Here is a 26,079-nt window from a genome sequence, read left to right on the forward strand (position 1 = left end):
TATATAAGGTTTTCCGTCTGCTTCTTGTGGCGCATTCGGGCCCGCGTCATCAAGGCGCGTCCTCAACTAGAGGGTTTGTTTTGATTCCACGGCAGACAGTAGCGAGTAGCGACCGTAGCGACTGACGATGGCAGACCAAAGTGGTCCACGGCGTACTGAAACTGCACCATTCAGTCCGATTAGGGGACTCATCTCGGACTCAGACTCAGAGTTACCCTCCTCTGGAGCCTCAGGAAGACCTCCAGACTGTTGGCCACCAACTGCACCATTCAGTCCGACAAGGGGACCCGATTCGGCCTCAGAAGCCAAGTGGTCCCGCTCCCCTGGATGATTCTCAGGACCCCCAGACCGTTGGCAACCAACCGCACCACTCCGTCCGATTAGGGGACCCATTTCGGACTCAGACGCGACGTTGTCCCGCTACTCTGGAGCTACTGGAAGACCTCCAGACCGTTGGCACCCAACCGCACCACTCAGTCCGATTACGGGACCCATTTCGGACTCGGACGCGACGTTGTCCCGCTACTCTGGAGCTACAGGAAGACCTCCAGAACGTTGGCACCCAATCGCACCACTCAGTCCGATTACGAGACCCATTTCGGACTCAGACGCGACGTTGTCCCGCTACTCTGGAGCTACAGGAAGACCTCCAGAACGTTGGCACCCAACCGCACCACTCAGTCCGATTACGGGACCCATTTCGGACTCGTCTTCTTCGGACTTCTTGTTTACTAGACCCCTGGTAGATATTATGACCCCTGGGAGTCTAAACATAACCCATGGGAGTCTAAACATAACCCATGGGAGTCTAGAACTTTTGTACTGTAGCGACCCTGGGACAGTTAAATAGTTTGTGTGTTATGTGTTACATTATATTTCGTTGTCCGCTATGCCAGTTGTTCTATGTGTATGTATTGTAATGTTCTTCTTGTCAATCAGCGTGGGGGCGAATCATTAGGTAAGCTGGGGGAGGGCCTTGGAAGAACAGGAGGGTGGGGGCCTGCACGCGAGTGAGACCGTGTTGGGGGTTGCCGGGGTAACCGGGGTTTGTTTTGTGTCGGTTTTCTGCCGTTGGTTACAATGTTACGGGTTTCAGTGACCTGGTTTTGGTTCATTAAAACTACCTTCAACTACTAATGACTCGACATCATTATGTCACCGGCGAGGTCGTTACAGTACTCTAAAAAATAACGCTTAGTTTTGTACGCTTAGGGGGTGGGGCATTGGAGGAAGGCGGGATGATTTGAATGTGCTGTAATTCTCAAATGCAACAAAGGTCAGAGTCCCTTTAATGGTGGATGCATTTTGTGCTATAATTACCAACAAAAACTTAATGGCAATGTAAAGTGAACTTTAATATAATAAAACTATAATAAATAAAACGCTAATAATGTTGACATATATTATGAAATAGTCTAGGCTACTTTTTGTGGAAATCTGAGTCTGGAATCTGCCCGCAACTATCAATCAATTACTTTTCATTGTTATCTCTTGGCGGATGTATGCAAACGTGATTGCTTAATTAATTGAAGACAAACTAATAGGCCTATGCAAGTAATTAGGGTAAAGTCACGCCTATAAATTCTTGGAGAAGGAGAGTTAGGATCATGTCGATGAATATGTCGCGGATAGAGAACTTCAACGAGGAGCAACAATTATATTTGCTGCACTGCATTCGAGGTGTTGTGGACACGGTTGAAAATCCAAGGAAAGAAACCACCACCACCCTCCGAAGAAAGGCTGTTTGGGATAATCTGTCAAACACATTCAACTGTAGATTTCCCAGCAGAAGACCGAGCAGTCCAGCATATTTAAAAAATCGATGGAAGCGCTTGAAAATAGAAGCGCGTAAAGCTATTGCTGAGCAGCGCGACCAAGACCTGGGCCCCGTGATATTCTTTGTAGAGTTTGAGTTGGGCACTTTAAGCAACTCCTATATTGTACTGAAGGCCTACTGGTGTAATAAGTGTAAATTTATCATACCTATTAATAAGAATTCAGAAACTAATTCTGTGTGTGTGTGTGTGTATGTGTGTCGGTTATGATGGAGCCTTGTTACATCCTGCAAACTGGTTTATGCTGCGTTCGAGTATTCTCTGCGAGCCGACTCGGATCTCGGATCTGACGCCACGCCCACACTAAAATCGTTTTATTATGTTTTGAGCCTAGGTCGTCGGAGAAATTCATGGACGCCACCCGGAAAGCTGTTGTCGCAGTAGCATTGGCCGACTACCAGGCACTCCAAAATAAGTATGTGCTTCACCTACACGACCTCGACGAAGAATTCAAGGAAGAGTACACAAGACGCAGAAGGTATGTTCATATTTCAGTATATTTAGTGAAGTGAAAGCGTTGGAGTCGCGTGATAGTAGATTGGCATGCTAGCTAGCAGGAAATGGGCTTAAAAAATGGACGACGTAGCTAAAGGTGACATGGAACTCCTTGCAGTGTTGCTCTTCTACTGAACGTTTTTGTCAATATAAATATATGCACTTAAAAGGTAAAGATAATGTGTCATGCATGTTTCTGGACCCTCTGTTGTGCACTGCACCTTTGCACTATGATTCCCTTGCGCCTGTCGGCTTTTAATCCACACTCCTCCTTAATATGTAACATATCATAAACTCAATTCACTGTAGTGGCACATATTTTATGTCTCCCTTTGCTTTTGGGTAGTATGTATGTTGTATGAATGTCATAGGGTAGGATGTATATATTGTTGGGATAGGTTAGCATTTGTTTGTTTATTTGTATGGATGTCATTGTCTTTGTGCCTTGATGTGTATGCTACTGGACACCTTAATTTATTTCAAGATAAATAAAGTATCTCTATCTAGCTATCTATTTATTTATATGACAAGTTGTGCAAGATGCAAACTTTGCTGGCAAACTCAGTGAAAAGTAGTATGCACTGTTAAATTTTCCTTATTTCTTTTGTCATTCACGTAGGGCTGTGGTAACAGCTGTGCTGCAGTCCAGACCGCAGGTCATCCTGAAGTCTGGAACGGAGTGGGAGGTCATGCTGGATATGGATGACCATACATTTGCCCGCCATTTCCGAATCAGAAGATCCAGGTTTGAGCAGCTCCTTCGACTGCTTCAGGAGGGCGGCCTGCACAGTACTTCCCACCTTGCCTGTTCCCAAAAAAGCCCTCATGTTTCTCTGGTATATGGCCAACCAGAACAGCTTGAGAGATTTCTGATAAATTTAACATCTCCCAGTCAGCGGCGCACACAGCCATCCTTCAAGTGCTGACTATCATGTCAGGGATCGGCCCACACTTTGTTTCTTGGCCAAGATGCTGTGACAAGAGGATGTCTTCTGCTGCCTTCCAGCGTATCTCTGGCCTCGATGGAGTCATTGGGGCAATAGATGGTTGCCACATCAGGGTCCAGAGGCCACCCATCAGAGGAGGGGATTACATAAACAGAAAATGTTATTACTCTGTCCTCCTCCAGGGTATTGTCAATGATGAAGGCCGTTTCATTGACATCTTTGCTGGACCACCAGGCAGGGTGCACGATGCCAGGATGCTGCGGGGCTCCACTTTTTACGCAAACTGGCAGGAGAAGATGGAGGACTATCGTCTGCTCGGTGACAGTGCCTACATTGGTCAGGCCTTCCCCTTCATTATTACCCCAAAGCGCGACAACGGGGCCCTCACCGATGCTGACCACCAGCAGAATTTCTACATCAGTCAGGGGGAGGGTGATCGTTGAACAGGCTTTTGGCAGGATGAAGTGCAAGTGGCGCCGCTTAAGAGACCTGCAGAACACCAGGATGGATATAGTGGTGATGATAATCATGGCTGCATGCTTCTTGCACAACTTTGCCCTTGAAACTGTGGATGGCTGTGATGAACACCCCACGGGCTGTCCAAGACAGGAGGAAGGGAACGAGTAGTTTTGACCATTGTCATCTAATAAATGTATATACCGTATTGGTCCGAATATAAGACGACCCTGATTATAAGACGACCCCCCGTTTTTCAACGCAAACATTTAGACAAAAAGATTTGCAGAGCAGATTTGCAGAACAAAGAACAGTGAATTAAACACAATAATATATTATATTAATGACAATAATAATAATGCCAGTAAAGGCCACGGCACTTTCAAGGCAAAATATGTACAGTATGATTCAAAATTAATATCAAGCAATAATCAAGCAACATTGGGAACATTTTTAAATAACATAGAAAAATACAGGCCACATATTTAACTAAACTTAACTAAAATTCGCCAAACTTCTCCTCCGATCTCTCTCTATCGCTCACACACGTCCTCTGCCCCGCTGTGTTTGCTCTCGCTGTCATCGCTCCCCAGCTGCTCCGCTTCCACCGGCTCCGCCCAAAGCGCGTTTTCTCTGACGTATTCAAAAACTCTCAAGTCAACCTCACTGAAACGGCCACTTTGAGGACCAGGGTAGGATTTGCGCCGACTGTTGACGTCTTTGAGACGTTATTTTGGTGCTCGCCATCTTCTTACGTTACACTCCGTGACCCCAAACTTCTTGGCAGCTTGGCAGTTGTTACTTGACTCTGCCTTATTGACGACCATTATTTTAAAATTGGCATCATAGCTCCTCCGCTGTTGTTGATTGACCTGACCCACTTTTGAGCCACTTGTCTCTAATTGTTGTTAAGGACGCTGGACTACTTCTTCCCGGAACCAATTTCTGGCGCAACCTGCGGCCGCGAATGTGTATTGACATTAAAAGGGAGAGGCGAAGAAGAGAAACTGCGCTCTGAATACTAGACCCCGAATATAAGACGACCAAACTTTTTCAGACCCATTTCGAGGGGAAAAAAGGCTGTCTTATATTCGGACCAATACGGTAGTTTTTTTACACCTTTGAAACCATTTGTCAGTGTCAATTTTCTCCCCCTTCAAGTCGTACCTAGAACTGGCTTAAACTTAAACCAACAGTTAACCCAGAGTTGGGCTAGATACAAAGCACTCTCCTAACATTACTGTAAAGTATATTCTTTAATAGTAGAGTAGAGGGCACATGCTACATTATGTGATGTCATGTTCATGTATTTGTAGGCGTTGTAATACAGTGTTAAATTTAATGCTTCACAGGCCAGTGAGGTTTTTCTTGTAACTGGTAACATTCAACCATGACAAGGCTTGGTTGATATTCAAATTAGATTTTATTGAAAACAATTGATATTGCACAGAAGTGTGCCTTGTTTCCTCTTTCTATCCTCCGGGCCAAGGACAAACAACAAAACAGGGCCCACGGACAAACAACAAAACAGGGAAAAGTGAACAGGTTTCAGTGCTTTCAGTGTTCTCAACTATTTACAGTAAAAAGGCATTAAATACAATATATCAAATTACATAAAATATAATATAAAATATCTATAAAAGATTTGAACATTAACCAAAATACATTAACATTTCCAATGAAAAAGAAACAAAATGATTTCACATCTTCTCCACCATCTGGCCAAGCAAACTCTGGAGCCCCTCCTGGGCTTCCTTCATTTGTGCCAGGGTCTCAGCGTGCCGTTTTTGGGCGGCCGCTTGGGAGGCTGCCTCGGACTCCCTAAGGAACGCCAACAGGTCCTCCTCCCTCTGGCGCTTGCGTGGTCTCCTTGGGGTGTCAGCAGGGGGCATGGTGGTAGCTGTGTGAGGAGCACCGCGGGATGACGGAGGAGGTGATGGCATCTGGTGCAGACACACTGACCTGCAGGGCACCTGGCCTGCGCACATCCAGGCCCATGGCTGTTCCCACAACAGGGAAGACTATGTCGTGGTGACCTCCCATGAGGTCATCCATCTCAGTATAAAACTGAAATTTACCAGGGCCCCTCCCTGTGGACGAATTGTGGTCCTTCAATTTTTTGTACGCCTCCACCAACGTGTTCCATTTGCGAGCTACCTTGTCTGGGGGAAAGGTATGTTTGAAATGGTTGGTCAGCTTGCCAGCAATCTCCTCCCACAGCAGCTTCTTTGAGTTCCTGGCCAGCTTCAGGCGCTGGCTCAGGTCCTGGAGGGACCTGGGAGGGCCCCTACCCTCTGCTTCTAATTGCGGTCAATTAGGAATAGAGTGTGGTCCTTCAAGAAAGTCTCAGTGACAACTGAGGCCTTTGAAGGCAGTGGGGCATTTGAAGGGAGTGGGGCATTTGAAGGGAGTGGGGCAGTGAAGCATTTGAAGGCAGAGGGGCGGGGGCTGAATCAGACAGAAAAGACACATGTGAAGTAAATTCATTATTCCCATGGGACACTGTCAATTGTCAACTTAATTGTAATACTTTAATCAATGATTGTTTAGACATATAAACACTGGGTGGTTCCTGTAATACACTTTGAAGCTTTGAACAACCGTGTGGTGTGCTGTGGGTCTTTCACCTCCCAGGTCTGCCTCTGGATCTTTGCTTTCTATACCTGGCTCAAGCATTATTGTGGTTTATGCTGTGCATACTTCATTCTTAATTATGCTTATCACTATCTCACCTGTGCTTTGAATGCACACCAAGCTAATGGAATGCCTGAGCCCCTGGTCCAAGTAGTATGTTGCTGGGTTCTCTTGTTGTTGAAACAAGGGCCCAGGAAAGGGACGGGTCCTCTCCTGGTCCAAGTACAGCAGCATGTTGCTCTGATCAACAAACACTAAAATTGAAACACTGTATATTACACTCTGTCTTTTGGGCAATGTTCTAAGATGCACAGTTATCATTCACACTTTATCACACTGCAAATTCAAATAGGCTACCATTTCAGCACACACTACAACATTGACATTGATTTCACCCATTGAAAGCACTTTTCTAGTAAAACCGTAGTTTGTTTAGGTAGGCTACATATAACTATATCAGGTTAACCCTTTAGGCTTGCCACTAAAGGGCTCATTCTGATACACTTCATCATTCGATAAATGATACTACTACTACTACTACTACTATTTTAGGACTATGCACTCATCCCTGCTGCCTTTAGCATGGCCAACATCACTCCTAAATACATTACGACCATGTTTAGGCATGCAACAACCACCTCCGTTCGGGCGAGTGGTAAGGAACACTAATCAGAGCTATATCTGAAACTTTTTTTACCACCCCCACAGCATCTATCAAGTCCAATCCTACACGCTTCTAGCAGTAACATTTTTTAAATGATGATGAATATTGCCTCACCGTATGAAAACGCAGCCATTTCAACTTCTACAATTTTCCCTTCATTTCATGTTTCAATGCATCTTCTGCATATTGGCCTCACCACAACACCGACTCCCATGCCCATAGGCAGAGAAACGGACGCAGTAAGTTATTACAGTAATACGAGTGATTGAAATTGCCATTTAAACCACCAAAGCGGTCCTAACACAATGAAAACAGTTCACTCACATGTCACACTGGGCGCATCCATCTTAAATTCTATCTCGGAAGCCTCGCTCGGTCACCACTGAGTTCAACCGAGATGGCGAGTTCGCCGTCCGAGGAAAAGGGGCGTGTTTGTGTGTGTCGCTAGGCAACGTCATCGGACCTCTGAGACAGATGGATATTAAAACGCACCATAGTCTCCTCTAAAACCACGTCAGTTCGAGATTAGACTAACACGCACAAAATACGCCCTATAGTGTGATGCGAATTTCTCTGAAGACAGCAATTGAGATCAAATATAACGCATCTGCAGGTTAAACCGAGGAACCACATATGAAACAGCAATGGAGTTTAAGACGTCACGTGGCTTCTTGAGTTTAAAACCGCGTTAAACTCTAAAAAGTGGCTAACCTAGCGACAGAGCAATTGCCCCATTGGTGTCTTTAAATGGTGTATTTGCAATTTGCACAGCAGGATCTGAACGAGTAAAACAAAACACTTTCATTGACAGCGAACATTCAACATAGCTTACTACTAGTAACCTGTGGACGAACTAAAAATATGAACAAACTCCCTACCAAGTGACGAGGTTTAAAAACAATAACATAAATGATGAAAAATGCAATCATCTAATATACTGATGTTCAAATAAAGATACATTCTTGGTCTTAAAACGTAGAAATCCTCGGGAGCTTTTTACATTGCGAACTTACAACATGTCACCTCAACTTGTTCTTCTGACCAGCAACGGCATCACACACTAAGGCGAATGCAGATCTGCAGTACACAACCACACCAGCAGACGTCTCAAATACGCCAACAACTGATCCATCATTTTCGAAACTCGTCAAAACTAATGGAAGTTTTCCATATCACATATACACGGCCCACCTAATATTGAAACCCCTAAATAGACGACAGTATACACAGTCCAATCTATGTTAAATCGGGTATAAACCCTAAATAGATTAAAGTATAGCCTACACAATTGAAAATATTGTCTTAAGAAATATAATATTGTCTTAAGACAATAGTGAAAAAAACAAAACACGACAGCCGTACCGCTCACTTCAAAACATATCCTTTCATAACTGACACTTGCAGAGTAGCCTATAGAACAAAAACATTTTTTAATGTTAAATATCTGTACAAATCCAAAACGCAAAGCAAACACAAGGTTAATGTTGGATGTTGTTCCCTTTGTGGTCAGTGTGTGAGGGGGTTCTGCTCTGTAGAATGGGGTGCGGTGAGGGTTCGTGTTCAACAGTATGGGGGGGGGGGGCACCAATCAAAGAGACGTGGCTAGTGCAGTGACATCTGAACAATACCCGCCTACAAAATCGACTGCCAAATAAACTACCGAAATTCTAAAACATGCCATACGAGTCCGCCGTAACGACCACCTGTAAAAGTCAGCAAAGAAGCGTTTATATATTTTTTTATTTTATATTATCTTCACCAACAAAGTGGGTCCCCTAGTAGTCTGTAGAGTGAACTGCATGGTTAGAATGACTTGGAGCAAGCAGGATATCTCAAAACTGAAGCAGATATTAAATTAAAGCAACAAGTTAATATGAATGAGAGAATCGCCTATTTACCATTTTCAAAGTAATTTTATTGCTCCAAAAAGAAGCGTATTTACAGGAGTTCATATTGTTCACATCCCAGAGGAAAGGTCGTGCTGGGGCTGGTAGTAGATCCGCCCGCCTCTCCAGACACACAGGTAATAGACCACGCTGAGAGTGGCCATAGCAGACACCAACAGGACGGCTGCCAACACTAAACCCTTCCACCAGGTAGAGTCTTCAACATCATCTAATAGGAATAAAATAGTCAAAAGTCATGTCACGTCAATTTAGTTTGATAGCCCTCAACAGCTACAGTGTAGAACAGCTACACCAGACATGTATAAGCCCTCTCAGGGGTCCCAGGGAGAACTCCAACCCCAAAAGGAGGAATTACTCCAACCTCCATCCACCATTAAAGGCCCACTATGCAGGATCGGCCATTTCTTCGCTGTTTTCTTAGTTTGCGCACGCACTTTTCTCTACACAGCGCCCCCTACAGCTTCGTAGTGGATATTTTACAACACTGTCGTAACAACTCGTTGAAGACCCTTCCCCATGCACTTCTACGCTAGCCATGTGCATTTGTTTTCAAAGAAGCCGGCGAATGCGTGGAGCCATGTCCGAAGTAGATGTTCATAAAGTGTAGACAAGGCGATAACATTTTTTAAATGGTGTATTTGTATTGCACTAAACATAAAGGCATCCTTTTTTTATATTTGACGGGGAGAATTTATATCCTAGATCAGTGGTTTTCAAACTGTGGGGCGCGCCCCCCCTGGGGGGGCGCCAGAGTTCTTCAGGGGGGGCGCGACGTGAGAAAAAAATAAACCCGAAGAAAAACCTGTAAGTCCATGATTCAAATCATCAATCGTACTTCAACTGTAGAAGTAACCTAACTAAATCAATTTTCAACCGTTTATCTTCGTGCAAACCATTTAACAAATCTACACACTTGTATCTTCAATAATGTCGAAACAGAATTTCGATTTCATTTAAAATTTCTTCAGAACCACCGTTTTAGTTTCATACCGCTTCGTTTTCAGCTGTTTTCATTGAAGACGTCTGCCCATTCTGATACACCTAGTTCTAGACATCGTAACTCATTCATTTTTCAACCGTTTACCATCGTTCAAACCATTGAACAAATCTACACACTTGTATCTTCAATACTATCCAAACGGAATTTTGATAGCATTTATACTTTTTTCAGAATCACAGTTTTAGTTTCAAACCGGCATCGTTTTCAGTTGCTTATAATAATTTAGGTCACCATAGCAACGCCGGTAAACAAACCCCGCCGAATAGTCGAATCTCTGGACTGAAAAAGCAGATCTGATTCGACTCTGAAAATTCAGAGTCGGGGACCCTGAATGAATCTGTGTAAACTGGCAGTTTACACAGATTAAGATGTTCAAATCTATTAAAAAAAGGTTAAGCTAAAACATGCTTAGATAAAGTTGTTAAATTGTGTTAAGAAATGTGTTTAAAAACGCACAAAGATGTTGTAATGTTTCAGAAATATGTTTCAAATGTTTAAAAAATATGTTTCAAATGTTTTAAAATTATGATCAGAGATGTTTAAAATGTGTAAAATAATTAAGATAGCTTTCAAAACACAGGTCTTTAGAAAAAAAATATTTGGGGGGGGGGGGCTCAGCTGAATTTTTTTCTCTGAGGGGGGGCTCACCCTCTCACACTTTGAAAACCCCTGTCCTAGATTATAATTGTTTTGTCTTTGGTTGAACAGAACAATCAGTGTAATAGTGTTGGCCAACATAATAATCTAAATAAACAAGAACCTGGATTCGGGGATTCAGCCTGTATCTGGGGGACGAGACAGACGAACAGCAAAACCCCCATGGAAACAAAGGTGTTTCCATGGTTGCAACCAAGCAAGCTAGAAACATACAGGGCTCACAACAAAACAGTCGAGAAAACACATTTTTACAGGGCTAACCACAAAATGGTCGAGCTAACACATTTTTACAGAGACTATCAACATCAACAATACCACGAAGACAAAGTTCACGCAAGGGTACTTTGAATTTCAAAAGCAACACGGCCAAGTCGGCGTCTGATTTGCAGTCTTCTTTTTCTTTCAGTTCACGCTATTCCTGAAAAGCTCGTCCAACGTTTACTCGTGTCTGGCCTCTCTGTCGGTCAGTCTCCCTTTTCTCTTCTTCTTCTTTTCCTCCGACATTGGTGGGTTTATCTGTCTCTCTCTTTTTAGTCGGCTGATCTATGATGAATGTAACAATCCCTTACTTGTGTTTATATCGAGCCGGTTCCGTTTTTGGGGGTCTGTGCCGTAAAGCAATTCGTTACATCGCGAGACCCGAGACTCCCGCGAGAGTGGGCGGCGGGTCGCCGGTGTCATGCCAAATTTGTACCGGCTGCCAAATTTGTACCGGGCGTGTCATCCATACGTAATCCATTCCAAACCTGCCTGGCAACAGATGATCGCGTCGTCCGTTGCCGGGCAGGTTTCAAAAAACATTCGCACTCATGTTGCCAAAGACAAAGTAACATAATACAGATAACGGATCGCTAGATAACACTTGTTTTTACTTTATATTTGTATTGTATTTAATTGTTCAATCAAATTTAGCTAGTAAACTGAGTGTTTAAAGCGGGTTTCAAAAAACATTCACGCTGATGTTGCCAAAGACGAAATGACATAATACAGAAAACGGATCGCTAGATAACACTTGTTTTTACTTTATGCGGAGGGCGCATGCTCATGCAGCGACCGGCAGCAAGTCACGTCTGTTCGTAAACTCTGTTTGTTTGTTTTTGTGATTGTGTTTTTATGCACTTTTTATGCACAGTATTTAATTGGCCAACAAATCATTTTATAAATTGACTTTTAATATATTTTATTGAGTTGACCAGATAAGCATCAAATCATGGAGTTAATCGTCTTGTTCCTTCTGTGGACAGTGATCCATCTCGCGGAAGCCCTAAACGGGTTCACTAAACCGGAGCGCATAACATACAGCAAAGACTTCCTTCTCCAATGGAGTAACTTTCAGGATCTTCGTGGTGTGAATCTAGTGGTTCCCGATCTAAGCTGTTTTGCCGATCAAACAAGTGGAAAAGGGGATTCTACCGGCGCGTTTCCCCGCAAGATCAGGAAGCGAGGAAAGCGGGCTGGCCTGCGTCTAAGACTAAGGAAACAACCCCTTTCCCGTATCCCCTTGCCTTCCATAATTCTCTCGAATACGCAGTCTCTTCGAAACAAGGTCGATGAGCTGCAAGCCAACGTCAGATTCCAACATGAATTCAGAGACGCTTGCTTGTTGGCGATCACAGAGACATGGCTGTCGGAGAGGGATTCGGACACCGAACTTGCCATTGACAGCTTTGGCTCACCCGTGCGGCTTGATCGGGATGCCGCTGCGACCGGTATGTCACGAGGGGGCGGGGTCTGCCTATACGTGAACCAAAGATACTGCAAAAATGTTATTGTAAGAGAAAGACTGTGTACTAAAGACATTGAACTGTTGTGCGTATCACTGCGCCCCCCTTATCTTCCCCGAGAGTTCCCCCAAATTTTCGTCATGGTTGTGTATATCCATCCAAGGGCAAACGCTGACAATGCCTCAGAGACTATATTGCAATCTACCCAAAAACTAAAGGCAATATCACCCGACGCTCCAGTGCTGATCCTTGGGGATTTTAATCATTGTTCTCTCCAGAAAACCATAAGGAACTTTTACCAATATGTTAAGTGCCCTACCAGACTCAACAAAACGCTGGACTTGTGTTATGGGTCCATCAAAGGAGCATATAAAGCTATTCCCCTTCCCCCACTTGGGGGGGCCGACCATAATTGTATTCAGCTTATCCCATCATACTGCACTGCACTGCAGAGGGGAAAAACGGTCACCAAGCGGGTTAAAGTCCGGACTGACGAATCCAAATTGAGTCCGCAGGGCTGCTATGAGTGTACAGACTGGGAAATGTTTAAGCAATCGTGTCCGAACATTGACGTCCTTGCAGATGTTGTCAGTTGTTACGTCTCCTTTTGTGAAGATAATGTTATTCCTGAAAAAACTGTAAAGGTGTACCCAAATAGTAAACCATGGGTGACGAAAGCACTCAGGGCACTGCTATACAGGAAAAGACAGGCATTTAGAGCAGGGAACCTTCCGGAGGTTGAAAAACTAAAAAAGGAAGTTAAACATGAAATAGCAAGAGCAAAGCGGAGCTATAAAGAAAAGATAGAGGACCAATTGTTAAACAACAATTTAGGCTCTGCTTGGGATAGCATGAAAACCATAATTGGTACAAAGAAAACAAGAAATCCTCATTTGGTGCTGGATGGGTTCACATGTGATAGAAAGCTGGCACAGACGCTGAATGAGTTTTATCTGAGGTTTGACTCACCAACATTTAAGGATGCCATTTTAGAGCAAAAAAACGACCTAAAGGATAGTGCCCCAGCGCCCTTTGATTTGCATGACGTAGTAGATACCTTCAGACACTCAAAGGTTAAGAAAAGCCCCGGGCTAGATAACATAGGGGGTCACCTACTCTCCTCGTGCGCTGAACAACTTGGTCCAATATTTTATTACATATTTAAGCTCTCCTTGAGCCAACAGAGAGTCCCCAAAATTTGGAAAAACTTGACTATTGTACCAGTGGCAAAAATCAGTCGCCCTAAGGTTTTAAATGATTTTAGACCAATTGCCTTGACCTCATTGGTGATGAAATGTTTTGAAAAGCTAATGAAAAAGGTGCTCCTCATCAAAACAGAGAATCTATTGGACCCACAACAATTTGCTTATAGGGCCAGGCGAGGGGTTGAGGATGCTACAGACACTCTGCTTAACCTGATACTTAAGCACCTTGAAGGGAGCAACACTCATGCAAAAAATTTATTTGTTGATTTTTCATCAGCTTTTAACACTATTCAACCACACATTTTAGTTGATAAGCTGTTAAGAAATTTTAAATTAGATTTTAGTTTAGTGGGTTGGATTTTTTAACAGACAGAACTCAGAGAGTGAGGGTAAATGGGGTATACTCAGAAAAGCTCCTGTCCTCTACAGGGTCACCACAGGGTTGTGTCCTGTCCCCTCTTTTATACATCTTATACACTGATGACTGTCGTAGCCAGCACACAAACAGACATATTTTAAAGTTTGCAGATGACTCAGCTATTGTTAGTCTTTTAGATGGAAAAGAATCTGAGCATGGTCCTGTTTTAAACGATTTTATAGCCTGGTGTGATAGTGCTCACTTACACTTGAATGTATCAAAAACAAAGGACATGGTCATTGACTATAGGCGCAAGTCCCACCCTACCCAGGTCACTGCTATAAACGGGCAACCTGTAGAGGTAGTTGGCTCATATAAATACCTGGGAAGCATAATTGATGACAGGCTAAATTTTAATCTTAACACAGAGAATATATGTAAGAAAGGCCAACAGCGACTCTCCTGCCTCCGTAAATTGGCAAAATTCAATGTGGATAAAACCATTATGAGAATATTTTATAAATCTTACATTGAATCTGTTTTATCTTTTTCTATGATATGCTGGTACGGAAATCTGAACGTAAAGGATAAAGCCTCACTCGCCAAAGTAGTGAAGGCCGGTGGCAAAATCATAGGTGCCAAGCAAAGTAGTCTAGCAGACCTGTACAATAGATTTGTCCACAAAAAGGCAGAATCTATTTTATAAGCAAATGGTCATCCTCTTCATCCTGAGTTTCAGTTGTTACCTTCTAAGTCACGTTTCAGATTCCCTGCAGTTAAAACCAATAGATATAGACTCTCATTTGCCCCCAGTGCCATTTCTCTACTGAACTCAGATTTTGGAGCCCGGGGCCGACATGGTGTTTTTGATGCAGTGTGAGGTATGATTACCTGCTGTATGAAAGGTATTTTATTTGACACATAGTAGTTATTATTATTATTCTGATTTACATGGGTATGTCATGCAGGGATGCTTATCAGCATGCCTGTATACACTCTGCACTATCTATATACTATCTGCATGTATGTTTGGTCTGTCATGTTGTACTTTCTGTCCTATGTTGTCTATTGATGTCTTGCTGCAAACAAAATCGCCCTTAGGGGACAATAAAAAGCTTTACTTACTTACTTACTTACTTACTTACTTACTTACTTACTTACTTACATTGTATTTAATTTAGAAAGTAAACTGAGTGTTTAAAGCTGGTCAAGGACGAAATAGCACAATACAGATAACGGATCGCTAGATAGAAGGTTTGCGAATGTTCATGAACATTTCACGTCATTCGACGCGATCGTCCATTGCCAGGCAATGGACGACGCGATCATCTGTTGCCAGGCAGGTTTGGAATGGATTACGTATGGATGACGCGCCCGGTACAAATTTGGCATGACACCGGCAGAAAATTGCATAATCCCTTTCGCCGCCTATGGAGGTAGATTTGTGTCTTTATTATGCAATCAAAAATAATAGGTTTGAGAGCAAAACGTTCCACACTGCAATCAAAAAATAGATTTGAGAGCAAAACTATCGACACTGCAATCAAAAAATGTTTTATTGCAAGATAAATTAATGTGATAAAAAAATGATTAATGGGAATCCAAAAGTTTTGTTTGCAAATCCAAAAGTTTTGTTTGCGAATCCAAAAGTTTTGCTTGCGAATCCAAAAGCTTTGCTTGCTGTTGAGCTGAATCTCGTGGGCGGGACCTACGCCGAAAGATGTAAGACACGTCTCTATTGGCCAGTCTCGATCGGAGTGACAGCTTGGCAACATCCACAGTTAGACTGGCCAATAGAGACGCGTCTTACATCTTTCGGCGTAGGTCCCGTCCACGAGATTCAGCTCAACAGCAAGCAAAGCTTTTGGATTCGCAAGGAAAACTTTAGGATTCGCAAACAAAACTTTTGGATTCGCAAACAAAACTTTTGGATTCGCAAACAAAACTTTTGGATTCCCATTAATATTTTTTTTATCACATTAATTTATCATGCAATAAAAAAAATGTTGATTGCAGTGTCGATAGTTTTGCTCTCAAATCTATTTTTTGATTGCAGTGTGGAAAGTTTTGCTCTCAAACCTATTTTTTGATTGCAGTGTGGAAAGTTTTGCTCTCAAACCTATTATTTTTGATTGCATAATAAAGACACAAATCTACCTCCATAGCCGCCAAGATGCGCTAGGGGGAGTCGGAACAACCATAGATATTTATATATATCTATGGGTCCGAACACAGCAAGTTGCGTATTCGCTTTTTCCTTGGAGAAGTGACTTGGGGCAATGAAACACCCGCCAAACGACCCAGAAATGGTTGTAGAACGATCAGAACGACTCTCAACCTGCATAATTAAGGTTATTTTGGCTAGAATTGTTGCATAGTGGGCCTTTAAGGGTCTAATGGGCAGTATAATGGTTAAACAGTGCAAAACAGAAGGTTAGGCCAAATCAAGTTATAAGAAAATAGATAATAATTTTTAAAAATATTTGGTGCAAGATTCATAAAATGAAATATCCATCAATAGTATGCTCCAGTCCCAACAATGATTGAGAACTGCAGTAGGCCTACAGGCCTTCTGCTCACCCTGCTCACCCTGCTCCTCCAGGTCGCGCGGCTCCTGCTTGGTCTCCAGCTGTGGAGCCTCCTGCTCGGTGACCACCAGAGCAGCGGTCTGCATCACAGCGGGCCAGGTGGTCCGTGCCTCAAGCGAGTCTTCTTCTGATTGTTCCCCGTATGGATGACCGTCGTTGGGGAGAATCCATTGTCCACGGTAGTGGTAGGGCAACCCGTCTGTGCGCGAAGTAGGCCTACTCTTTAAATCTAGTTGTGAAAACGAGGGTAATATATTTCACATATTTTAAAATTATTCAACTACCGAAGGATTTATTCTTACAATGCAAAAAGTAGTGAAACATAGGATATTTTTGATCTTACCTGATTGGACTACAGCTAGGCCTACATATGCCAGCAAAACGTTGAAAAACCGAGCCATTGCTAAAAGCTCTGGTGAAGCTCTACACGTACAAAACAAAAGTGCTTGATTAGAATAATTGGTGACAGCAACCACGTGCATACTCAATCAGGGTAATTTATTGGCATTAGTCACTTTGGATTCCGAAGGATTTATTCTTACAATGCAAAAAGTAGTGAAACATAGGATATTTTTGATCTTACCTGATTGGACTACAGCTAGGCCTACATATGCCAGCAAAACGTTGAAAAACCGAGCCATTGCTAAAAGCTCTGGTGAAGCTCTACACGTACAAAACAAAAGTGCTTGATTAGAATAATTGGTGACAGCAACCACGTGCATACTCAATCAGGGTAATTTATTGGCATTAGTCACTTTGGATTCCCCACTCTACTCCGCAGGCATGCCATTGCCCGCTACGCAGCCCCTCAAAATTAGTCAAGATGGAATTTGCTTTTATTAACTTGCAGACATTTTAATGTCATCGTAAAATTGTGTGAGAGCGCGGGAATGGTCTTTCTTTTGAGTGGTTAAACGATGCTCTGGTTGATCGTTTGTATCAGATGTGGTGGCAATCGATGCAGTTTGGATTGAACCGACATTGTAAAAATGTAAGTGACACGTTTTACAAATGTAATCAAAAATGCGTTAGGGATCAAAAACAAATACATGTTATCATGCCATAATTTATGCCGCAAGAGTCAGATGTCAGCTGCCAAAGCATAACAATAAAAAAACAATTTTTAATCCTACTTATTTATTTAATTTTTTTTTTTTTTGCAGTATTTAAACTTTAATGTGTTTACAATTATCTTGTCTACTATAACAGAAAAACGACCCCTACAAAAAACATGCAATCATATCAAACTAAAATATGACAATATATCAATAGGTTTTCATTCTGATTTATTGGCGTGTCACTTAAAAGTAAACCTAAAGCTTTGACAAAGTGCAACAGAACAAAACATTAAAAGAAAAGAGATGGTTAAAAAGTCTACTTGAAGAATTCCCTTATAGTTGAATGCCCGGTTTACAGGTCCCACCTATGTTTCCCTTGCATAGCTACAGTATACACTTGCCACCCAACAGTAATAAAATATATATTTGTTAGTATATTTGTCTTTGCCATCCTTCTCATTTATACAGCAATAAGTATTTGGACAGAAGAGTTTTTATGGACTTAATCTAGGACTCCTGACTGAGTGACACAATTTTTCTCCAAACCATTGACCGATTATGGAGGAATGATTTACCAAGTCCTAATAATCAATACAAAATACCTTGAACGATACATGTATTACGCCTGAGTAAACCATATCATTGAAAGCCCAGCGTAGATCTGTGAGCTCATCGTACATGTGAGGTCACTAACAATAGCTAGGTCATCATCCACATATTTCCTACATTTAAAGTAATTAACGTGGCATCTTGTCTATCGTGACAAGATGCCACAAACATTCAAATAAAGTACACCTTAATGTCAAGGCATACGATAAATCAATCGACTATACACTTTGCTATGGGTAAAAAAAACGATCTCTTGTGCTTAATGAAATGGCTTCACAAGTGAACACATTGTGTGGAACAGCAGTAACCGGAGTGTGAAACAGTAGTGAAAGAAGTAGAAATATTACAGTAAGAGCGTAACATGGTGGACACCATGCTGTCACAATAGCAGCAGAGTATGGCTCATAAACCACCAGTGTGTGTAACATGAGTTCGACTTTGTGAACATGGCTCGTATCCACTACATCCCTTCTTTCAGCAGAGTAATCCTTACAATCTAATTCTCAGATTTAATTTTAAACAAATGACTGATAGTCCCAGATTAGATGTACTGTTGAAATATTCCTAAAGATTATGGAAATAAATATAGTCTGCTTTGTTTTTATCATTTCTTATATACTTTGGAAAGTATCTTACAAAGCATCTAAAAATCTTTATTTATGATCAATAGAGCATTGTCAACAAGAATAATGTATTAATCTGTATATTGTGTGGATGCATTAATAAAGATAAAACCATTGTACTCCTGGAAGAACCAGCACTGTATTGCACAGTTCACAAAGGACCATGAGCCGGATGGTGTCAGGCCTCCACAGCATCTGTTCTCCTCCTCTTGGGTCTCCCCCTCAGTCCTGCTTCTCTCCTCCCCCGTAGATCTTCCGAAGGCTGGCGTCCAGCAGCAAGTCTACAGATCTGCAGGACATGAGGAGACATGTATTCACCGTGTTCAGCGGTCTGGTCAGAGACACATGATACAGCCTACTGCTAACGCTACGCATACATGCATGAACGTGTCAAAGCATTTCCAACCACATTGTCCAACCACACCCCTCCTCCTGCTCCTACTGAAACCAATGGGTCTGTTATTTCTAGAACCTTGCAGACTGTTCAGATGCATTTCTTGTAACTGGTAGGCGGAACTTCTCCTGCCAAAAAGGGGGTTTACTTAACATGTCGGTACCAGCGAGTCTTAACCCCCTAACCGTCCTACTGGTCCTCCTTGACTGGTCCTCACCTGTCAAGGGGTGATGATGAGTAGGATGGTGGACGGGTCTAACCCCCTCCCCTGTCTATGGGTGTGATGATGAAGGGGATGGTGGACAGGGATTACTGTAGGTACCAGCGAGTCTTTACCCCCTCACCTGTCTATGGGAGTGATGATGAAGGGGATGGTGGACAGGCCGATGGCCGTGGTGGTCCACTTGCGGACGGGCAGGGGCCACTTGGTGGTGCGGCCCAGCAGGTAGAGCGAGCCGGCACACACACGGTTTATGGTGAAACCGGGGATGGCCACAGACGCAAGGGCTTGCCACACAAAGGTGTCGACCACAGCAGCAGCCACCTTGGCTGTCCTCCCAGGGCCGTCTCCATGGGCCTATAGGGAAGAACAACCACACCAACACAATCAGTAATAAAACGTTTGGATTCAATATAAACCCATTACAAATAATGATGCAGAAAGGCACAGGCTGCAACTACTGCTCATATTGTGCTCATAGATCGATTTCAACTTTTGTTATTACACAACAAAAGTTGAATTTCACCAGTTCTGCCTGTGCCAAATAACCAACACAGGAGGATTGAGATTCCAAAATGGTTTAGCACTGGCCGGATCAGAACAGTAAATTAAACATTTTACTGTCCAAAGATTGATCCCCAGATACTGTTCACCAGTTCCTGGCCATCGGACCCTTACTGTTGATCCCTTAACCCGGTTTTTCTTGGACTCCATTCACTGTTTATTACTGTTATTTGGCCAATGCTTCAAAGCGGTTTACAGTGAATTCAGATACAAGTGGGTCAAGCACCTGGTTCAAGACGCAACAGGTAGGCTGCATACCGGGGAGTCAGAAAGTCCCACAAACCTTCACTGTCCTGCCCTCTGCTGCAGGAGAGGAGTATAAGTGAATCGTCCTCTATTCAAGTACTCATGCGTGAACCACTCACCGCCGCAGCCTTCTTCCCTTTGTCCACAGCGTCAGCGGTGACATAGACGGTGGCCACACCATAGGTGGCCCTTACCATGCTGACCGGCACCAGGGCCCGGAAAGCCTCGCCCACCTCGTTGGCATAGCCTGCAGACGGACAAATATGGAGGTCAGAGGTCAGTCTGAAAAACAATGATATACCTTTATCTTGGCCAGTGTTGCCACAGATACCTTCAAAAAGTAATTTGATTACTTGTTACTCCTTAAAATAGTAACTTAGTTACTTTACCGATTACTTGATTTTAAAAGTAATTAAGTTAGATTACAAGTTACTTTATCGTTACATTTAGCTGTGACAACACCCCCTGCCACCTCAAAATAAAAAATTACAACCGGTTTCGCCAATACCAACTTTTTAGTTAGTGTATCTAAAAAATGATGGTGACATCGAACTTCTTCGGCAGCAACAATTAAGCATTTAGCAATGGGTATCCGAAAAGGGCTCAAAAAGAACTCTGCAGAAGAATCAACTACATCAGACATTAACCAGAACAGGTAGGAGGATGGATCCTGTTCCCCCTGGTGGATCAATTGTGCCACTGTCTTGGGACCTCCTACAGTCTCCCACTCTCCAGCTTGTTGTTCATGAATACTGGACAACATGGGACAGTGTGAGAAAATGGATGCTGACAGCTTGTTGTCTACATGCTGGTAGGCTGCAAAAGTTACAATTTGAATGACAATGTAAAATAATTTGTTCTCACAAAGCTATGTCAATAACAGCTTATTTAATTCATGTATTAAATGTGTTATGTTCATAAGAACCCATATTTGCCAGTTGTGTTTTGATTGTATTTATTTACAATCTTGTGAACTTTAAGAAATGTAAAAAAATGTATTACTGATTACTTTGTGAAAATAACATTACTAATTGGGTTTTATCTGTCAGCATTAAAAGTTTTGGGCAGCAGAATAAGCACTTATTGACATGCATCTCATAATATAAGAATATCAGGGGAAAGCTCTTTTTTTGTAATTTAATTCAAAAGGTGAAATTTACATATAAACTAGATGTATTAGACATAAAGTGATATATTTCAAGCATTATCTTGTGAATGATAATGTAAAATTATTTTGTGACATTTAGTGGTTTGCTTGGATAAATACAGAGCATGTTTTATTTTTAAGTTTAAAAGTGGATGACAATGTTAAATTATTTGGTCACACGACAAGGCTACTTTAAAGTATGTTAACCTCTTGAGCCTTTTCGAATTTGATTAATTTTAACCATTATTAATTCATTTGTCATTACCAGTATTTTTTATATGAAATAACAGATGTGTGTTTATAAATTCCACATTTTTATTTTCCGGACAAATGTAGTGATGAAATGGACCAATATAATGGCAGATCTTTAGGGAAGAAATTGGGCGGCAATAAAACAGATCAAACCAGGTAGGTTTAGGCTCACCAAAGTGAACCCATTCAGGTTAATCACTAAATGTGCCCCACCTGATTGTATTTACCTGCTCGATTTAAGCAATGCAGTTCAGGGTTCACTGACTTTTGCACACAAGTAAGCAAATAGTTAGTTTTATTTGAATCTTTAACTACACAATTGATTTCTGGAGATTTTTTTTTTTGGAATTGATAAACACACACCTGTTATTTAATGTAAAACAAACTGGTATTTGGTTATTTTTGCATTGCAGTCACACGTTTTCTTTTCAGTGTAGAATTATGTTCTTCTTTACACTTCACACATATCAGAAACCCATCTCATATCTAAAGCTTGGATATCAATAAACTAATATAATAAACCAGCTGAAATGTTCTCCACATCACAAGACATGATGCGATACCATCTTTTAAGCACAGTAAATGTTTTTTGTCCCAACATGTCAGTAGAACTACCCAGAAGTGCTTGTCTATCGACTGGTAGAAAGGCCTGTGTAAAAAGCGAAGTCTGAACTGAAGCTGGGTAGCTGGTTTAGGATAGTACTGGTGCACCCCCTGTAATCTAAGATGCACCCATAGGCATTATGTTCTGGAACTGGGCCTGGATGTATGAAGTATTGGCTCAATCTCTGACCAAAGCAGCGGAATGGTTTGTTTGGGGTCAAAGCTCTGGCCAGCCTTTAATTTGAATTGTACATCATATAGACTTCGTATACATCAATTAGTAATCCAACGAAATAGCCCAATGTTTCAACTATCATTATCATGAATCAATGTTTATCCCTTCAGAGGTCATCGTTGAGTGATCGTTTTTTTATCAGTTCCAAATAATACAGACAGTATCAAGCAGCAGGGACCAAATATGCTGGTCCCTGCTGTACTGCCTGGTCGTTAAATGAACTAAAGATAAGTTAAATGACGTCCAATTGGTGAAACAAACTAAAAACAATATAACCATTGCTTCATGTGTAGAATACGTCCTGCGACCACAAAGGTACAAAGAAAGGTCCTACAAAGTCATAGCAAGTATTTATAGATCTTTAATGGTTGAAATGGTTAGCCTGGAATGCTAATAGGTAAGCTATATTCAGGGTCGATGGAATGGAGAATCGGGAGGCAAAGCTTTAAGGTCAGCAAGAAATATCGGACGATGAAGTACTTACCTAAAAAGCGAACCCATGTGTCACGATAGATGTCGACCGCTTTAGAGGGGGGGTCTTCACTTGGAGTCATGCCCTTCACTTCTATCATTTCCTATAGTAGCAGTAATGGTGTGTTCAAGATGCCTCGGACACCAGCCTTCTGAGCTGCACTTGTGACGTAATTTCCTGTCTCGCAGCACTTATGCCGCCTTCAAAACGCTCGGAGTTTCCATTAATTTCGGAGGTTTGGACCTTAAAGGGGACCTATTATGCTTTTTCGACTTTTATGACCTTCCTATAAACGTTGTTATAATGATTGATAGTCATGTTTAACCATACTAAAGTGTCAAATAATGACGTAAATGCATTTCGATGTATTCCCTGCTGACAGTCTGGGGTCGCTATGCAGAGCGCTAAACACTCGGGACAACGATTGCGATTCACTTGTTCACATTTCCGGGAAACATCTACGTAGACGTACTCCTGCCACGTCCCCATATGCCTGGTCAAATCTGCCCACTCGCGCGCTCCAAGGAAGGTAACCAATCACAACAGAGTTCGGTTGGCAGCAGTGTTGGGTATCGTTACTTTTGAAAGTAATCAGTTAGGTTACTTTGTTACTATCAATTAAAAGTAATCCGTTACGTTACTACGTTACCTATAAATAAAAGAAACGCGTTAGAGTACTCGTGCGTTACCAACAATTAAAATGTGTTTGGGGTGCGTGCATGTCCGCCTAGCGCAACAACAACAACACACATCCTCCTTTAGATGCACCAACAGTGCTGACTGTTTATGAATCAATCATGAACCTATAGCATAAGGACAGGAAAGACAGTCATCATATTGCACGTTTTATTTAACAGGCATTCATCCTTTGATCATTTGAACAGCTTCCATGAATAACATACTCCGGTAACAGGCAGTTATTTTAACAGAATGTAGCTTACCGTATTGGCTGCGCACAAAAGAACAGTGCGTCACACATAGCTTATCCACTTTACAAGTGCAGGCGCCTAACAAAGTGCTTAACAGGTAGGCACGCAACCTTTTAGAATTGGAAATTTAACTCAATTTAACCGTATGCGTTGCACAAAAGAACAGTGCATGGCACTAAAAAAACATTGAAGAACTGAAAATGTTCGTGTGACCCTATAGCCCTACATTCATAACAATCACGTAGGCTACCTTTAGCCTATTTATCACCAAAGTAATGGTTGAAACGTAGGAGAAGAAGGTGCTCAAAACGACAACTATGTTCTTCTTGTCCTTTTCGCTCTGTAACTCAAAATAATGAGCGTACCTCCAGGAATCTAAGGCTATCTTCTCGTCCATCTTGCCGCGGTGACACACGTAGCTTACACACACAGGTGCGCGCGCACACACACACAGAGAGCGAGAGAGAGAGATGCAAGGAGCAGGGCAGCAGCATCTGACTAAATGCAGAAAACCCGGGACTTTACTTTCCTTATCGAGGGAAAATCTTAAAGTAACGGAGTAACGAGTGGTTATTTTGGAAATTAACGAGTTACTGATTACTGAATTCGCAAAACTAACGCGTTAGGTTACTCGTTACTGAAAAAACGAATAAGAGTACTCTAACGCGTTAGTTCTAACGCGTTACCCCCAACACTGGTTGGCAGGAGGGGGGCGAGGGGGCGGAGAAGGACGAAACGGAGCGTTGACAGAGAAGGCTGAAAGCGCCCAGATGAGAGGAAGAGTTTCCCGAATATCTACATCGTTTTTTGTGTATGGTTAAACATGGCTATCAATCATTATAACAACGTTTATAGGTCATAAAAGTCGAAAAGCATTATAGGTCCCCTTTAAGCTCGGAGGAGAGTGCTTTGAACTCTCTGTTGGGTCGAAGTTTTGCTCAGAGATTCTACGAATTCTCTATTTTGCATAGGAAATTTCCTTTCCAAACGAGATGACCCGGAAGTAATTTGAGGAAAGGTGGTTTGAATTCTAAAAATGCTTATGAATGGAGCTTCGATGCATCCTTGAACCCTCCTTTAGGTTACTCCTGAGCAACCTTAACGAAAGGAAAGGAGATAGTGGTATCCCATAATCCTTTACGGCGACAATATTTAAAGCAAGATGCCACCGACAAAGTTCTATTTCATGTAGGCCGTCTGGGCTTCGCCTTATGGGCTTGTCCCGTGCGCGTGCTTGCATGCACTGCAATTTCAACTATGCACCAATCACCGTGGGCACCGCCCACATTTCCTATGGCACCGTGTATGTAAGGCGGCTTGAACCGCCGCTCATCCTCCCTTTTCTTTCAGCTTTGTACTATCAACAGCTATGACTTCGAAACTTCTAGAACCTTGTGGCAGCGGCGTGGGCGAGGTGACAGACCAACAGCCCTTTTCAGGGCCATTAAAGAGGCGATTCCTTGAGAGCTGGGGCCTTTTCAGGGCCTCATTGCTCTTCCTGTTCCGCCTCTCTGGCGCCGGGATGACAGGTGCCTCGGCGTGGAAGACGCCGTGGCTGCCTTATCTACCCCCGCCTCCTGCGCTGCCTCCTGCCGCGCGCTGCCTGAAGAGGGGCTCCTCTCCAGCCACCTTTTCATTTCACCGTCGGTGGCCCTCTCCGAGGCCATCGAAATTTTTAAAGCCAGATTTCCGGACGTCGAAGACGAGGACCTCATCGAGGTGGACGACGCCGCCTCCATTGACAACGTCTTTGCAGACTCCGCGTCCGGGCTCTCCCACTCCAGGGCTTCCACCGCCACGGTCGTCCCGAGGGAGAAGCCAAATTATTCGGGGAGATAATGGACGAGGCGGCGGCCATCAAGGGCATCGCTATGCCAGCCCCGCCTCCCGCCCTCATGTTGGATGACATGCAGGGCGAGTGCTTTCACACAAAGTCTTCCTCCCGGCGTGCTACCCAGTAACCCCTGTTCACACCTGTTCAGCATTTCTTCACCGCTGCGGGTGGAGACCCTTCTACACTGAAGGTCCCGGTGAAGGCCTTCACTTACTGGAGGGATGGGCTGATTCTCAGGCAAGGGGGATCCCTCCGAGCCTCCCCTGGCAGCACTTCTCTGTCCGGGCGCCAGATGGCGTCCTAAAGAGAAGCCGCTGCCCCCCGACCGCCTCCAGAAGCAGAGTGTCGGCCTGACGGACAGAGTGTTCGTTTGTGCCTCGCAATCTACGGCGGCGGTCAACAACATCGCCCTGCTCTCCTCTG

General features: G+C 43.0%; 2 protein-coding genes across 6 annotated transcripts; both read right to left on the reverse strand.

Annotated features, from left to right (window-relative positions):
* Window positions 1-5,099: 5,099 nt before the first annotated feature.
* LOC130381790 (uncharacterized) lies at window positions 5,100-16,955 on the reverse strand. 5 transcript variants are annotated; one of them, XR_008895463.1, is made up of 5 exons: window positions 16,814-16,955; window positions 16,472-16,699; window positions 8,930-9,146; window positions 6,466-6,621; window positions 5,121-6,181 (listed from the first exon to the last, which is right to left on the reverse strand). XR_008895463.1 is itself a non-coding variant. In XM_056589562.1 (4 exons), exons 1-4 carry the CDS (start codon window positions 16,950-16,952, stop codon window positions 6,069-6,071), a joined length of 645 nt encoding a protein of 214 aa, XP_056445537.1. In that variant the 5' UTR covers window positions 16,953-16,955; the 3' UTR covers window positions 5,100-6,068. The 5 variants fall into 5 exon arrangements, 4 of the variants coding, with proteins under 4 accessions (XP_056445537.1, XP_056445538.1, XP_056445539.1 ...); XM_056589562.1 differs by lacking the exon at window positions 8,930-9,146 and having other exon boundaries at window positions 5,100-6,181; window positions 16,463-16,699; XM_056589563.1 differs by lacking the exon at window positions 8,930-9,146 and having other exon boundaries at window positions 5,102-6,181.
* A 103-nt stretch (window positions 16,956-17,058) lies between these two features.
* mtfp1 (mitochondrial fission process 1) lies at window positions 17,059-23,043 on the reverse strand. Its single transcript, XM_056589566.1, has 4 exons — window positions 22,906-23,043; window positions 20,304-20,431; window positions 19,499-19,731; window positions 17,059-19,049 (listed from the first exon to the last, which is right to left on the reverse strand). The coding sequence occupies exons 1-4, from the start codon at window positions 22,991-22,993 to the stop codon at window positions 18,983-18,985; spliced, it is 516 nt and encodes a 171-aa protein (XP_056445541.1). The 5' UTR covers window positions 22,994-23,043; the 3' UTR covers window positions 17,059-18,982.
* Between the last annotated feature and the right edge of the window lie 3,036 nt (window positions 23,044-26,079).

Source organism: Gadus chalcogrammus, chromosome 4, assembly GCF_026213295.1.
Source record: "Gadus chalcogrammus isolate NIFS_2021 chromosome 4, NIFS_Gcha_1.0, whole genome shotgun sequence".
Lineage (NCBI taxonomy): Eukaryota > Metazoa > Chordata > Actinopteri > Gadiformes > Gadidae > Gadus > Gadus chalcogrammus.

What these genes read in the sequence shown, in the direction of transcription:
- LOC130381790 (XM_056589562.1), bottom strand. Translation starts at nt 16,952, where the DNA reads ATGCACGTGGTTGCTGTCACCAATTATTCTAATCAAGCACTTTTGTTT. An exon ending in CCTAGCTGTAGTCCAATCAG is followed by an intron (nt 16,700 to 16,813) that starts GTAAGATCAAAA and finishes TTTCACAACTAG; the next exon opens with ATTTAAAGAGTAGGCCTACT. An exon ending in GGAGGAGCAGGGTGAGCAGG is followed by an intron (nt 6,622 to 16,462) that starts GTGAGCAGAAGG and finishes TTTCAATTTTAG; the next exon opens with TGTTTGTTGATCAGAGCAAC.
- mtfp1 (XM_056589566.1), bottom strand. Translation starts at nt 22,993, where the DNA reads ATGATAGAAGTGAAGGGCATGACTCCAAGTGAAGACCCCCCCTCTAAA. An exon ending in CACATGGGTTCGCTTTTTAG is followed by an intron (nt 20,432 to 22,905) that starts GTAAGTACTTCA and finishes GTCCGTCTGCAG; the next exon opens with GCTATGCCAACGAGGTGGGC. An exon ending in ATCATCACTCCCATAGACAG is followed by an intron (nt 19,050 to 19,498) that starts GTGAGGGGGTAA and finishes CATGTCCTGCAG; the next exon opens with ATCTGTAGACTTGCTGCTGG.